General features: G+C 35.0%; 1 protein-coding gene across 1 annotated transcript; it reads left to right on the forward strand.

Annotated features, from left to right (window-relative positions):
- Positions 1-80: 80 nt before the first annotated feature.
- Positions 81-15,749, forward strand: LOC131786147 (phosphatidylinositol 3-kinase catalytic subunit type 3). The gene is made up of 29 exons (XM_059103157.2): positions 81-175; positions 986-1,072; positions 2,071-2,172; positions 2,753-2,896; positions 3,517-3,640; positions 4,089-4,175; positions 4,699-4,794; positions 6,016-6,087; positions 6,219-6,323; positions 7,050-7,142; positions 7,272-7,328; positions 7,865-7,993; positions 8,346-8,493; positions 8,582-8,619; positions 9,091-9,161; positions 9,618-9,711; positions 10,342-10,458; positions 10,705-10,822; positions 11,287-11,363; positions 11,845-11,916; positions 12,023-12,092; positions 12,724-12,794; positions 12,956-13,040; positions 13,500-13,574; positions 13,696-13,781; positions 13,960-14,042; positions 14,227-14,317; positions 14,699-14,824; positions 15,167-15,749. Exons 1-29 carry the CDS (start codon positions 96-98, stop codon positions 15,179-15,181), a joined length of 2,613 nt encoding a protein of 870 aa, XP_058959140.1. The 5' UTR covers positions 81-95; the 3' UTR covers positions 15,182-15,749.
- The last annotated feature ends 40 nt before the right edge of the window (positions 15,750-15,789 follow it).

Below are 15,789 nucleotides of genomic sequence, written 5' to 3' on the forward strand. Positions count from 1 at the left end.
TAAATAAATAAAGCGCAGAAGAACAATACGCATATTTATTTTAGAACCTACCACTGAAAGTATGCAGGCGCAGGCGGGAAAGTGGAAAAACAAAGATGGTAGACCCAAACTCGAACCAAGAGAAATTTTACTATGTTTACAGCAGTGATTTGGACACAAATCTCGAGCTTAAAGTGTAAGTCAGAATAATGCAAACGCTTCAATTCGGTATATATCGAAATGATTGGAAGATCGTGGAAATATCAGTGATTTTTTCATCCACTGAGAGACAGTGTGACATCAGCTGGTTTGTACAACTCTCTCAGCTGAATGTCTGTCACACATCAATGCCTGGGATCACTGCACACTGAGTTGCTCTATAAGATTTTACTTAAATGGAAGTGACTATTTGAAATACGATAGTTTCTTATAATCAAGAAGTGTTTGGATTTTTAAAATATCTCGCGATGTGCAACAAAATACAAACGAAAATACAAATTCACAGGAAATTTTTCAAAAGAGCGTGCAATGTGTTCTTTTTAAACCTCTCATCAACAAGCATGGTTTATTACTTCCATTAATGATATTAGATATTGCAATTATATTTTTTTCAGCGTGCAATCCAGAAAAATACCTATGATGTTTTGGAAAATAGGCTTTCCTTTATTATTTATTATTATATTATTAGAATGCAGTGACCAACCTAGTAACAATACATAACTTATGATAAGACACTACATTACTCACAATAAACAAAAATAAGATACATATTCATACAATGCATTGAACTGAATTCAGTGATCAATACAAGGCAAAGGTTTGCTTTAGGACAAATATGTCTAAACATTGAATGAGAATTTACACCATACTTCAACTCAAATATAATATAAGAAGGTTTCTTGAATTTGATTACTGAGTGTTCTTCTTCAAAGTGGTTCTTAGTGCTAAAAGTAATTTTGCAGATGGTGATTTTAAGGGACATAATGGTTCAAAATTTACCTTTTAGATGTACATTAGAAGGAAAGAGAGAACGTAAAGGGTACAAGGAGCTTTTAGATGATCCACAACTGAGATATTCAGGAGCTTATGAAAGGTGAGAAGATAATTGATAGTAAAAAAAAGTGCAACCTCATTTGTTCCAAAAGTTCCTGAAAAGATTTTTTGCAAACTAGCCCAGTCAATTATTTGAGTTTTTGCAGAACTGCAATAAAACTCAGAAGTTCAAGGGTAACTACTTGTTAATTGCATTTCTTATTGACCCTTCAACTCCCATGAATGACCAAGACAGAATTTCTCCTTACAACATCTATACAATATCAACCAGATAAGTAATGAGAATAAAGAAAAATATCTATTTGGGAATAATTAGTGGATCCAGTACTGAATTCTCTGAAATAATATTATAAGAATTGTATGGTTGATGGTAAGGAGAACTACAAATTTGATCAGGGAGTTAAAGGGTCAAATAAATGTTCTATTAATCCCTTTACCTGTCTTATTTGTCTCTTTTTTCGCCATTCAGAGCTTCAATTTTTTACTAAGCATCCCTCCCTCTGTTATGTGCCCCACCCACCATTCCAATGCAAGAATTCCAGTCTCCTACAAGCCTTCCACTTCCTCTCCTATCTGTCTTTCCATCCCCATTCAAAGCTTGGAGTTTCTGATAAACCAACCTGCCTTTATATTTTGATCCCTCTACTATTAAATCCTTCAAGGTTCTAAAGAGCCTCTGTTATCCCCCCTCCTCCTTTTCTACAACTTGAAACTTTAGTAAGCCCTTTACACCTTAACATCAGTAGTCATATTCTCCTTACTATCCTGTACATATTTCCTAATGTTCTGAAAGGGAGAATTTATTTCACAATCAAGAGCTTCTCTTGTTGGTGATCATTTCCTATTTTCTTGCAACCTCGACCTGTGATTTTGGGGAGATATTGTAAGGAGAAATTAGGAGCTTGTCACTCTTAGGGGTTAAAGGGTTAGTGAAAAAAATTCCTGGGTAAAGTAATAATGCTTTGGTCATGTTGAAGTATTATCAGTTCCAAATTAAACAATTTTTACTCAAAGTAGCAAAATCATTTTATGTTTTAGCGAATGTTCTGATTTATATGTCACTTGTCAAGTATTTGCCGATGGTCAACCACTATGTCTTCCTACAAGAACATCTTATAAACCATTCAGTACAAGATGGAAGTAAGTACCAAGAAGAGATGATAATCAATATAAAGTTAGTCAAGATCAGTTTACAATTGAGTTTGGAAGGAAATCCATGATTACTTTGGTTTTGCTTTCTTTGCTCTGTGATCCAGAAAACTTGTTCTACCTTCTCAACCAATCAGATTCAAAACTTAAAACTAATTGTGATTCAATCCTTTGCAATTCTCTGCAAAAATGAGAATTTGACATTAGGTGAAGATAACTTCTTCTTGATAAGTTTGAGTTTTCTCATTACATGTTTGCTGGATGATCTATGGTTATTATGAGGGTTAAGTTACATGTTAATCACCTCGGGGAGTTTAAGGGTTGAACAACCATCCACTATCTTTTAAACATTACGAACCTTTTTTTATACCACTGAGTTGGGAAAACATTTGAAACTTATATTGTAGACTTAATTATTGTATTATGTGAGTAATGTTATTTGGCTATTGTGAAGTATGCAAAATAAAAATTATAATGTCATACAAGAAACAAAATTGCTCAAATTGGATGGACCTTGTATTTTGTTTTCTAGAAACAAACATATTAACATTCTACAAACAATTTTTTTTAGTTGGAATGAGTGGCTCAAGTTACCCATCAAATACCCTGATATTCCTCGCCATGCACAAGTGTGTTTTACAATCTGGGATGTGTATGGTCCAAGGAAAGCCATCCCAGTTGGTGGAACAACCGTGTCGCTTTTTGGTAAATATGGGTAAGTTCACTGTATCTCATTACCTTGGAAGGGGAAGGTGAAATGGGTGACTTTGTAGACAGGAAAGTGAAAAAGAGGCAGGGTTTGGTCCAGATGGAATTATTTGGTCAGAGTTCCAAACATCTACTTTTCCAAAGTCTTCTTGGTGGTTTACCTGCCTTTTAGTTTAACATTGTTAACCAACTAATGTAATCAATAAAAAATTGTCAAATATTTGCAAAAAAATACTTTTTGTCTGGTAAGACACAGGGTTTTGTATCGGCCAAGAGAATCTTGAATACTTTTGGCAATTTTTAAGCAAACTTGTTGAGCATTGATCCCAGTCTAAGTCCTGTTAAAAATTCTGCAAATTCAAGATATTAGCAGTCTGGCCCTCTATCACAGGAGGATTCCCAGCCGCACATTCACCTGTTACAATCTATACAATAAGAATTATCATATGGTAATTTTCTTATTTGCCTGCTGACACTGCACAACAGTTTCCTTCGATATTCATAATTTGGGAGAAATAATTCCCATCTATTTAAACTAAAAAAGCACAGAATTTCATTTGGCACTTAGCTTTAAAATATTCTTTTCTATTTGCAACACGATGGTAACTCATTTGAATTTGTATACAGGACTCAGCGCCGTGGCATGCATGATCTAAAGGTGTGGCCTGGAGTAGAAGCTGATGGTCAGAGGCCAACCTCCACTCCAGGAAAGTCTACTACTGGTGAAGATCAAATGAGCAGGCTAGCTAAGGTAATTATTGAGAGGTGATTTGAAGAGATTAATCAAAAGTGTTTGTTTTGACACATTGCCATATGCTTGCCTTTGGCAAATCACTATAATTATAATATTTTATTCAACCTCATTCACTAAGGATTATCAAATTTGTTATCACTACTTTAATCCAACAATCCAAGTATCAGAGTCCCAACCCTTTAACTCCTAAGAGTGACTATTATCTAATTTCTCCTCACAATATCACCCTTGAATCACACATATAGGTTATGAGAATAAAAGTAAGGAAGCTCTTGATTGTTAGACAAATTCTCCTTGTCAGCACCTTAAAAAAAATGTGCTGAGAACAGTATGGAGAATATACATACTGACCTTAGGGTGTAAAGGGTTAAGGCTATGGCTTCTAGGTAGTCAGTCTCATTATAACGTCTTTGTAATTTTTCCTCTTCTCTTCGCTTGGCAACAGCTAAGTAAGAAACATCACAAGGGTCGAATGCTCAAGGTGGATTGGTTGGACCGCCTCACTTTCAGAGAAATTGAAATGGTGAATGAGGTGAGATTTTCCCTAGTAAGGAATCTCTACTTTGTAGCATTATTTTCAAAGCCTATCATAGAATTGGAAAAGTTTTCCTTTTACACATAAATGTGTAAGAATAATTGGCATCTAATTTCTCCCTACAGTGTCACTGTTGAATCAAACATTAAGGTCATGAGAATAAAGGAAATGATCACAAACTAAGAAAGCTCTTGATTGTTAAACAAATTCTCCATGTTGGCACCGTGGAAAATATATGGAGAACAGTATGGAGAATATGTATACTGATGTTAGGGCGTAAAGGATGGATTAAATAAGTGGGATAACAAGATCACTTTAAAATGACTTCTATATTTCAACAAACTCACTCTTAGAGAGAAACCGGTAGGATCAAATATCAGAAACTAATTTTACATCTGTATGAGTGGGATTTGAATTCTGTTATTTGCTTAAACATTCAAGGTTATTGTAGGTCCATGTTACATGATTGTTTTTTTTTTAATACAAATAGTAAAAAATTCTTGGTTTTGTTTCTTTGCAGAGGGAAAAGCGAAACTCCAATTTTATGTTTCTAATGATCAAGTTTCCTCGGATCCACTCTGATGGTTTAGAGTATTCTGTGGTTCATTTTGAAAAGGTGATTGGTTGACTGTCATCCCTATTGTAACCAATAAATTAATAACTTGAAAATGCATATTAAGTATATTTACTCTTACACATTCATAATACAAACAGACTAGGGCCACATCACATCTTCAAGTAACACCTGCTCTTTGATGGTTTGTGTGCTGGTTAGATAAGACTCAACCAGTTATTTTAAATCCATCATGTGGAATTACCATGAAATTATGATAAAATCTTATGTGATTTTCATTCAAGAAATATAATGTTTGATCATAAATATTTTACTCTGAGAGTGTGATTATGTCCTCTTATAAAACAGCTGGTGAAAAACAACTTAATGTTTCAGAATAATGCAAAGTTGTTCTCATTATTAATTCACGGTTCTCTGTAATCATTTCCTCTTTCCTTGAAGTAAAGTCTGACAATACTGCTCCATTTTTAATTATTGTGCTTCTTCAGTTTCTACCCCATGCTGCTAGATTGTTGTATTTTACCAGTTTTCAAAGGTAAAATTTTTAAACAGAGATACTCACCCAAGCTGAGTTTCAGTTTTTTATGTTGGTTTGATCATGTTTATATTCACCCATGGGAATTAGTTGCATCACAGCTTTGATCAAACCTTCTGATCAAGAATTATTAGATTCAGATGCTCAGGTAATCTTCTTTTAGACAATATGTTTTCTGGTGAAGTTGTGGAATCACAAAGAACATGATTAAGAACAGAAATATTTAGTTTCAATAAGAATGAAGTTGGTTAACTACTTAACATAATATAATTCACTCTCATCATGTGAATAGTGTTGGAAAATATTTATATATAAACCACATATTTAAATAAGTGACTTTCACTGGCACAGTTTCTTTAAATGTTAATTTAAAACTCTAGCCTTTTTTGCTACCATTAAAATCAAACATGTAAGAACCTTAGCTGATAATCTGGGCCCAATTGTTTGAGGGCTGATTAGCACTAACCTAAAATTTTGATCCAGGTTTCCTTATTCATTTGTTCAAAAGCCTTCTTGGAATTTTTTTTCTCTTTTCTTAATGGAGCATCCAATCATCAAATTGTAAACATTTAATGAATTATACTGAATTTTCTTTTTAAAGCTTTTTGATCTAAAATCATGTTTCACACTCTCCCAGGTTTATCTTAACCCAGCTTTGAACAACCTGGCCCTGGTTTTTTTTTTTATTTTTAGGCCTCCTCATTGACCCTTTTCTTCTCTTGTCTCAGGACGCCGATGATGTTGATTATGTCTGTACTCATCCAGAGATTGTGAGAGTTCCTGATCCGGAAATTCTGTTGGTATTGAAATGTTGTTTTTAGGTTTCCACTTGGCTTTATCTGTGGACTACCCTTGCCATTAACTACTTGCTTTTCAGAAAAAAGGCTAACTTTTTCTTTTTCTGAAGTCAAGTTTGCTTCCTTTGATTTAGGATAACCTTGTTGAACTAAAACATCACAAGCTCGTCAGAAGTATAAGAAGTGGAACAGTTTCAAGAGAGCTTAAACCGAATGCAAAAACCAGGGATCAATTAAATGTATGGACCAAGATATTTGTTTATTTTTGTTATAGCGAATGCATAATCTGAAGGTGTTCTGTCTTTTTACTGTTGGCAGCCAAATGAATGTAACTGCCACTCACTGACCATAAAATGTATCCTAATTTTTTTGGAGTGCCTTGTTACCCCTACCCTACCCCACCCCTCCTTAATTTTCATCTATTTTCCCTTAACTTACAATTTGCTAGTAAATAATTAAAAATTAATCAGTGAAGAAATAAGACAAAATAGGAATTTATGTATAGCACTTCTACAAGGTTTGTGGAGGACTTGCTGCCCTAATAGTTAGCACTTTTAACTCTTGGTCAAGAAATGCAGGTTTGAGACTTGGTTGGGACATTGTGTCATGTTTTGGGGCATAAAACTTTATCCTCACAATGCCTTTCTCTACTCAGAAGTATAAATAAGTACCAGATAGCTTTCAGTAAAACCTGACAAAATGTTGGGGTGTAACTAGGGATGTTCAAGCAGCCCATCCAGGGTTAGCAAAAATACTCCCAGTCAATTCATGCCTTAGAGACCAAGATGAGCTCAAGCACCTTGTGGGCCACTTATCTCTACTGTTAAATTTACCTACCAATGCTCAACCTTAGACCATTTGATTTGAGCACATCACACTGACAATGCCAACGTCAACTAATTTTTGAAACTTTAATATGTAATATATCTAATTACCCAAAATTGAATGACTCTTCTTTCTTTCAGCAAATTGTGGGTTATCCTTCTACCAAAGTGCTCACATCAGAAGAGAAAGATTTAGTGTGGCAGTTCCGATTTTACCTCACTAATCAGAAAAAGGTGACATGTGGATATCAAACCAGTAAAAGTTATTTTGTTTGACAAATGAACTTGTAAATGGAATCAAAAGGATATTATAATACCTGATAATTAAAAAATTTTTTTGAGCTATTTTCCTTTAATTTCCAGGCATTGACCAAGTTTCTTAAATGTGTGGATTGGACTCAGCCACAGGAAGCCAGACAGGTGTGAATTAGTTTCCTTAACTTGAGTGTACAGGAAGAGCAATTTAAAGTAACTATTTGAAAGTGAACTCATACTTCTTTGAAATCAATTTTTTTTAGTCTTTTATTTGTACTTACCAATAGAGGTGGTACAAATTGGTAAAATGGCAAGGGGGGGGGGGGCACTCACCTCTTGCTGGTGTGGCCTGGGTTTGGTTTTGCAGACCTGGCATCACATGTACATGTGGGTTGAGTTTGTTGTTGGTTCATGTGCTTGCTTTGAGGGTTTTTCTCTAGTGCCTCTGGTTTTCCTCCTTCCACAAAACCAACATTCCAAATTCCAATTGAACCAGCAAGCAGTGGAAAAGAAGAGCCACCTAGTGGAATGTCCTTTGCTGAGTTCCCATTTATTTATTTATTTTATTTAATAGAGATAAAAAGATGGGGATCAAAACTTAACAAAAACTAACTTCTGATTTAATAGTTCCATCAATGAATTTTACAAAAGCCAATTAAGAGATCTTAGCACTAACAATATTTAATTGTTCTGCTCTTCAGGCTCAAGAACTTTTAGGAAAGTGGAACCCAATGGATGTTGAAGATGCTTTGGAGTTGTTGTCCTCTCAGTTTACCAACAGAGCAGTCAGACAGTATGCTGTCTCAAGACTGAAGGAGGCCAATGATGATGTAAGGGGTTACATGCTGATCAGCACACATGAAGTGTCATTTCTCTGTGTGTGCATTTATCATGGGACTTGGTTGGCATGGCTGCAGGACTGTATGTTAACTAAGAATGTCAATGTTGTGAAATGTATTTCAATGAAGTTGTGACTGTGTGACTGGATTATTGATAGACTTTACAACACCAACTTGTAGAGAAATTGGGACAGACTGATGAACTGTTTGACTAAGTGACTGACTGACTTACAGATCAACTGACTGTTGTGCAATTGATTGATCGATTATTGGACCAATGATCATCCAAAACCATTTTTTAATGATAATACATGTAATCAAGGCCTGTTTGATAATTTAATAGGACTTGCTGCTCTATCTTCTCCAACTTGTCCAAGCATTGCGTTATGACGCTCTATCAGATGAGGAAGAAAAACTTACTGAGAACACTGTTGATAGTCTGCTCCAGGACAACACTGAAAGTCAAACAGCAGAGACAATACCAACACAAGGTAGTAAAACAATTCAATAAATAAATACAAAAAGTACAATTGGTCAGGTAATCACAAGGCATTTATGTATATGTCTCTCTTCCATCAGATGCTGAAGGTATTGCAATAGTCAAAGATACTGAAGAGGTTAGAAAATGGAAGATATTTTCCATACATAAATAATTACTTTCCTTTGGCAAGAATATGCTCAAATCTTGGTTTACAGAAATGATATGAAGGGAAAAACAAACCATTTTCCAAGCCAGAGCAAAGCTCAAGGAGAACTTTAAATTTTGTGGGACAGACAATTTCCTGAGAGAATATTTTAAGCCAAATAGAGGCTATTTGAAATATATTTTTGAAGCATGTTCACAAACACATGATAATCTAAGGTTTTTCCCAGTATAGTGATTTAGTGCAAATTATTAATAGCTTTCCTTTTTTTGTATACCAACATGAAAACATTCTACCCACTTGAATAGTTTCTAAGTAAGACTCACACAGCCTCTGATGGTTTGAATACTGGTTAGCAATTCAAGTTTTCCCTGTAGATAGGCATGAGAGTGGTCTATAATGATTGATTTTTACATTGACTGAAGTCTTGAATCTATCATCTAGGGTTCAGATTTGGCCTCATTCCTCATTTTGAGAGCCTGCAGAAGTGACACCCTAGCAAACTATTTTTATTGGTGAGGCAATCCTACAATGTAAATATAATTTAAAGGGGAACTTTTTTTGCTTTTTTTTTTTTTTTTAAACATAAATGGCAATAAACCTAGGGCAAGATGAACTTGGAATACATTTCAGTAGGCAAGATGAGCCATGGCAGAGATAAGAAACTTATTTACTACAGTTGTTCACATAGAACTTGATCAGCCTTGACAGGTGCTTCTCTTTCCTGTCAAATCCAATTCTATATCTCAAGGACTTATCTTTATTGTTGGGAAGGGTGTAACAGGGTGAATGTTACACTGCTCTTTGAGAGGAAAAATTTTTAATATTTGACAATAAATCAACCTGCCAAGCTGACTTCCTTAAAGAAAAAATAGTGATGGTATATGTTCTTGTACCACTAAAAGTGTAAACTTTTAATTTATTAATTTTTTCTAATAGATGAAATATTTTTTCTTGTCAATTTTTTTTAGGTATTTATTTGTTGAATGTAATGAAGGAAAGGACACAAAGGAAGGAGAAATGTATTTAAATGTGATGAGGAGATTTAGTCAGGCATTGATGAAGGTTTGTACAACTCGTGCTTACTTCATGAATAAATAACTAACTTAAAGATCTCTGTTTTTTGTTATGGGAGACATGATGGCAGGGTGATCATGCTGGAATCTGGGTTGGGAGGTCTGGGTTCAAACTTACCTGAAGGAGTAACCAAGAAATTTCTCCAAACAGTATTGTCACATTTCCAAGCAGAGAGGTGATAAGAAGGAAAAAAATATAATTATTGGGAAATTCTTTGATAAAACACCAAACTCTCATAGCTCATATTCTTAGGAAAAGCATAGCCAACAGTGCAGAGAGTTGATGTGTAGATGTTGGGAGTGAAAGGGTGAACTTTTACACTGCCTCCCTCCACCCAGGAGTACAAATATGTACCAGTTGGTGAACTGTCAGGGAAGGCTGATGAAATGCTTCAAAGAACTCTGCAATGAATCAGCAAGCCATTCATAGGGAGTATCAATACTTCTAGTTTCTTCAGATCTGCAGAAGGCATGGAAGCTGTGGAAACTGGGATATATTTTGGCATTGTTGGCTATAAGCTTGAGAGCAGAAATCTTTTTTTTAGGCTTGGTATGCTAGCAGAATCAACAATTTAGATAATTATGGCTGTTGAAGTAGTTGTTTTCTCCTTTGTTCCAGGGTGGGTGGGAGTGCACAGTTAGGCGGAACATGTTGGGCAAACAACAGCAATTCGTCAACCATATTGTCAGACTCATGAAGGAGGTGTCACAGTTTGGGGGTGGTCGCAACAAAAAGGTTAGTGTCATTGAATGGGATACAAGACATATAAATTATGATCAATTTTCTGCAGCATAGGGATGTACAAACTAAACAAATTATTAGAACTTGAAATCATTTTGGACTGACAGAAAATATTTTAGACTTCAAGAACTTTAAAATAAACAATTTGCATCCCTTATAGCATTTTCTCCACTAACAGACTCTCCATTGAAAGCATTCATATTAAATTTTACAATTTGAATTTTTTTCCCTTTTCAATAGATACACAGATTAAGAGACCTGCTTGATGTTCCTGAGTTGACTTCATTTGGACCAATACCTCTCCTTCTTGATCCAGAAATCAAAATCAAGGGAATCATAGTGGGAACTCCAGAGGACAGTATGTGAATATTTTTAAGAAATCAGTGACTTGTTTTTCCTTTTTGTTTTAATATTAAAATGCGTAACTTTAAAACTGATGTTTGCCCTTTTGTTTCTGTTTAATTTTCTGCAAAAGAAGGACTCTGATTAAAAATTTCTGACTGAATAGGAATCTATAAGAAGAGCAGGGATGGCACAGAGATGGAAGTGCTAACCTCCAACCACTTGTTGGTTTAGTTTGTTCTTAGTTCTCGTCCTCACTCCGAGGGTTTTTCTTGGGGTCCTCCAGCTTTTCTCCCTCCATAAAAACCCACATTTTAAATTCCAATTTGACCTAGAAACAGTAGACAAGAAGACCTACCTAGTGGAAGGTCCATTGCGAAATCCAATTTATTGTTAATGTATTATTTTTATTATTCCCATTCCCATTTATCTGAGCAAAGTAACAAAACACTCAGTTCAATTTTATTTCATCTGTTCCAGAAAAAGCCTGGCTTTTCAAGAGCCACCTCATGCCTTGTAAACTCACGTTTCTTACATTGGATGATCGAGAATATGTGGTTAGTGTGGTTACAAAACTGTAAGCAAAATTTTAAAAAAATAGTTGTATTGAAAAAAAAACATAAAGCAGAACTGGCAGCAATCAATTTTAGGGTTAGTAATATTTTTGAAAGTTTGATCATTCATTTAAGGAACATCATAACCTCAAAACAATGTGATTTCCATCTGTTATGAACTCTGCACTGGTGTTTTTAAAGATAAATGTAAGTTTTTTCAGAGAGAGAGCTAGTTAAATAAATCAGTACTCCAGTTGAATCTAGTCCCCATTACTTTAAAGAGTCAAACTAGAGAGAAACCTCTGAGCAAGTCTAATTTCATGGGCTGAAACAGCTGACAGATATCTTTTTATCAACCATCACTTCTACCTTCTGTTAATGAACAAATTTCATCAATTTCAAGTTAAACTTAAACAATCCTATGTCTTGTTTGGTGTGGAGAATAAAACTCTTGTTTTGTTGATTACCACTTTTTCCTTACCAGACAATTTTCAAGAATGGTGATGACTTGCGACAAGATCAGTTGATTCTTCAGATTATAAGGCTCATGGATAAGGTATGCACAATTGCTTTGTGTACCACAATAAAACTTGTACAATTCATTGCAACCCAGCTATAACTTAAAATGTCTTCACTCTATGATATTTTTTATTGTATTGCAGCTCTTAATGAAAGAAAACTTAGATCTGAAATTGACTCCATACAAGGTGCTGGCAACAAGTGGAAGCCATGGTCAGTCCCTCCTCACATGATTTCTCTGTTGCTGCTTTTTTTTCTTTTTTCTTTTAGCTATTCTTTAGCAGTTGTTTAGTTGATTTCAAAGAAAGAGAAAGTATTCACTTTACAATCACCTCCTAAATCTCAAAAATTTATGTACATGTACGTATTAAGTTCCAGAATGTGAGAAGAAATATTGAGGGGCTTGGATTTGCAATCCCAAGAAGAAAAACAGATGGCCCCTATGTCTTTTTTTCTTAAAGAATGTTAGCTGGGATTTAAAAAAAAATTAAGTTACAATTGAATGTGAATGCAGGATTTTTAAGTTAAGAGATTAAACCTAATAATAATCATGTTGTATGAATAAATGGTTAATATTTAATTTTCTTCAACCCTTTACACCATAACATTAGTATCCATTTTTTCCATGAATTTGTCCATACATTTACTTTGGTACTTATCATTTCCTTTATTCTCATGATCTTGATGAATGATTTAGCTGTGTGACTGTGTGGAGAGGTTAGATGTTGATCACTTAGGGTTTAAAGGGTTTATCTGCATCTTAGGTGTAATCCTAGAGCAGTTGCAAGGGTATATATCAATGCAAGTATTACTTTTTTCATGTATTACTGTTGTTGTTGTTCAGGCTTTGTGCAATTCATAGAATCCACTCCTATAGCAGAAATTCTGGATAAAGATGAGGATAGAAGCATACAGGTATGGAAGAAAGATTTGCAACCAGCAACTCTGCCTAATAAGACATGCCTAGTCCTTCAGCAGTGAAAATCCCACTAATGCTTTATATGCAGTTACTATGATCTAAAATAATTGAAAGAAATATATCTTGATAGTCTAAGTGACAACTTTTCCTTGTGCAGAACTACTTTCGCCGGCATGCTCCTTGTGAAAGTGCACCACTAGGAATCAGCCCGGAGGTGATGGATACTTATGTTAAAAGTTGTGGTAAGTCTGCATATACTGAACTAGCTTTATGACTTCCAGAGCTAATCCCTGTTCCTGTCTGTTCTGTAGCCTGAAACAGTAAGATGTGTCGCTGCTTCTTCCCAATGAGGTGCTGGTCCATCATAAGCCCCCTTCCATCCCCCCCTCTCCCCTCCCCTCCCTCATCCCTTGCAGCCCAATAATTTCATCAGGTTTTCTAATACCCATTCTTACTCCCAAATGGAAAGAGGTGACTCTACCTCCAGAAAGGAATGCATGTAGCTAGCTTAGTTTCAAACCCAAATTTTCAATCAGAGTCTATTGTGCCTGATTATTGAGCCTCTGTTTCTTCTACAACCATGTCCAAATACATAAAACAGTCATCGATAACCTTTTGATTAAAGAGCACCACTCTTAAACAATCTTTAAAATAATACTGATTTAATATTCTGACCAAAGTTTATTTTCTTCAACCTTAAGCTGGCTATTGTGTTATTACATACATCTTGGGTGTAGGAGATAGACATCTGGACAATCTACTTCTCACAAAATCAGGTAATTACCAAATGAATACAGTTCCTAGAAATTTGATGCTAAGTTCTATAGAAAAAGGGACTGTCTTAATTGCAAACTACATGTAGCATTGATGGATTGTTTTCTTTATTGTTATTCTCAGGAAACCTATTTCACATTGACTTTGGTTACATTCTTGGAAGAGATCCTAAGCCACTACCACCACCAATGAAACTGAGCAAAGAAATGGTAAAACAATCATCAGTTCATCCTCTCTATGATTGTTATTACCGCTATAATTTTTCTTTTGCAATAATTCATTTGAAAAAGGTTGCACATCTTCAAGCTTCAAATTATAATTGCCACAATGTAGTATAATTATATAAACATTTGAAAAGTGTTATTACTTTTTTTCATTTAACTTTAGGTGGAAGGCATGGGAGGAGCATCCAGTGAGTTTTACCAGACATTCCGGAAACAATGTTTCACAGCTTTTCTCCACTTGAGGAGGTAAAAACATTTTATCTTAAGTAACTAAAAAAACTGCATGCAAATTAAAATCTGTTATCCAGATGTCTACAAGCAACCAAGTATTTATTTTTCCTCTATTTGGTCAAGTGGAAGGTGAATGAAAATTCATGCAGGAGAAATCATTCAATGCAGCTTACAAATGTAATGTTCTTCTTTCCTTCAGGCATGCAAACTTGATTCTGAACTTGTTTTCTCTTATGGTGGATGCAAATGTACCAGATATAGCATTAGAGCCTGACAAAACTGTGAAAAAAGTAAGTATGCATCTTGATTTCAAGAGATCGTACAGTTTCCAGATCAATACATGTGCAACTGCCCACCTACCCCTCCCCTAACCCAACAACAGTCTCTTGTTAACAAGTTAGTGTTAATGTTGGGTTAGGGGAGGGGTAGGTGGGCAGTTTCCCAGATAATGATATTGATCCCAGATTCCAAGGAGATTTAAACTGAATTAGAATGCACAATAGTCAGTTGCAGCCAACAAAGGCAACTTTATTTCCAGGAGTAATGTAAAATCCAAGGTGTTAAAATTGTTTCCCCCTTAATTTCCAAGTTGAATGTGATTACTTGTAACATAATCTGACATGGACATCAATGTTACAAATTTTAATTAATTTCTTTTTTCGAAATGTTAGGTTCAGGACAAATTCCGTTTGGACCTAAGCGATGAGGAAGCTGTACAATACTTGCAGTCACTAATTGATGAAAGTGTAACTGCCATGTTCCCAGTTGTGGTGGAACATATTCACAAGTTTGCTCAGGTTAGTTCCTTCAATTGACCTTAAGTTTTCATTGACAATTTTTCCTGACAGTGTTTCTTAGACTATTGGCAAGTTAGCAACATGTGTTCTCTACTTGGAATGAACACTTAATTTCCATGTCATGATATATATTTTGTTGTTATCAGCTTCCTTTTGTCTACTCTGTGTATCTTCATAGATCATCACCTAGACTTTAGTTGTGGATTGATCAGTAAGATGTTTTTACTTTAATCTGTCCTGATCAGTTCCCCGGAAGTACATTATTGATGTCTTTGGCATAGATTCTCCAATTAAAGAATGCACTCCTGTACTAAGATGTACCCTCTATAAATTCATTTGCAGTATTGGAGAAAATGAAGTCGGATTACTTGTGTAAGCAGATGGTAGATGACACTCAAACTTAAACTGTGTTATTCAAGTACATTCAGCCACTGGTCCAGAGCAAGAAATAATCAGAAGAGTAAAAATTTTGGGGATATGAAACAGACTACAAATCTAGCATACCTTCATTGTTATGCATTTCATAAATATTGTAATTTATAATGATAAAACAATATATATTTTATTAAGAATAGCATCCATGAAAGTGTCTTTTGTTGTGCCATACATGTATCAGCTCTGTTATTGTTCAATTTATTAATTCACCCAGAGATTAATTGTTAACTGAATTCTCCATCTCAGCACCTTACAAAATGTGTGGAGAACAGTTTAGAGAATATGCATACTTAGTGACTAGCATCTAATTTCTCCTTACAATATCACCCCCCCTGCCCATCATGGTTTTGCCCAGGTTACTGAGTTCTTTTAAAAATGGTCGTGCACTCAACACATTTTGAAGTGAGTATCTGTGAACTAGGTTGTAGTTTGAAATTCATGCACAATATTTGGATTGCTTAAAGAGTAAATAAATACCTTTTCTATATGATCAGTACTGTCTTGTATGTCACCTATGTAATTTGTAAGAG

This window comes from Pocillopora verrucosa, chromosome 4 (genome assembly GCF_036669915.1).
Source record: "Pocillopora verrucosa isolate sample1 chromosome 4, ASM3666991v2, whole genome shotgun sequence".
Lineage (NCBI taxonomy): Eukaryota > Metazoa > Cnidaria > Anthozoa > Scleractinia > Pocilloporidae > Pocillopora > Pocillopora verrucosa.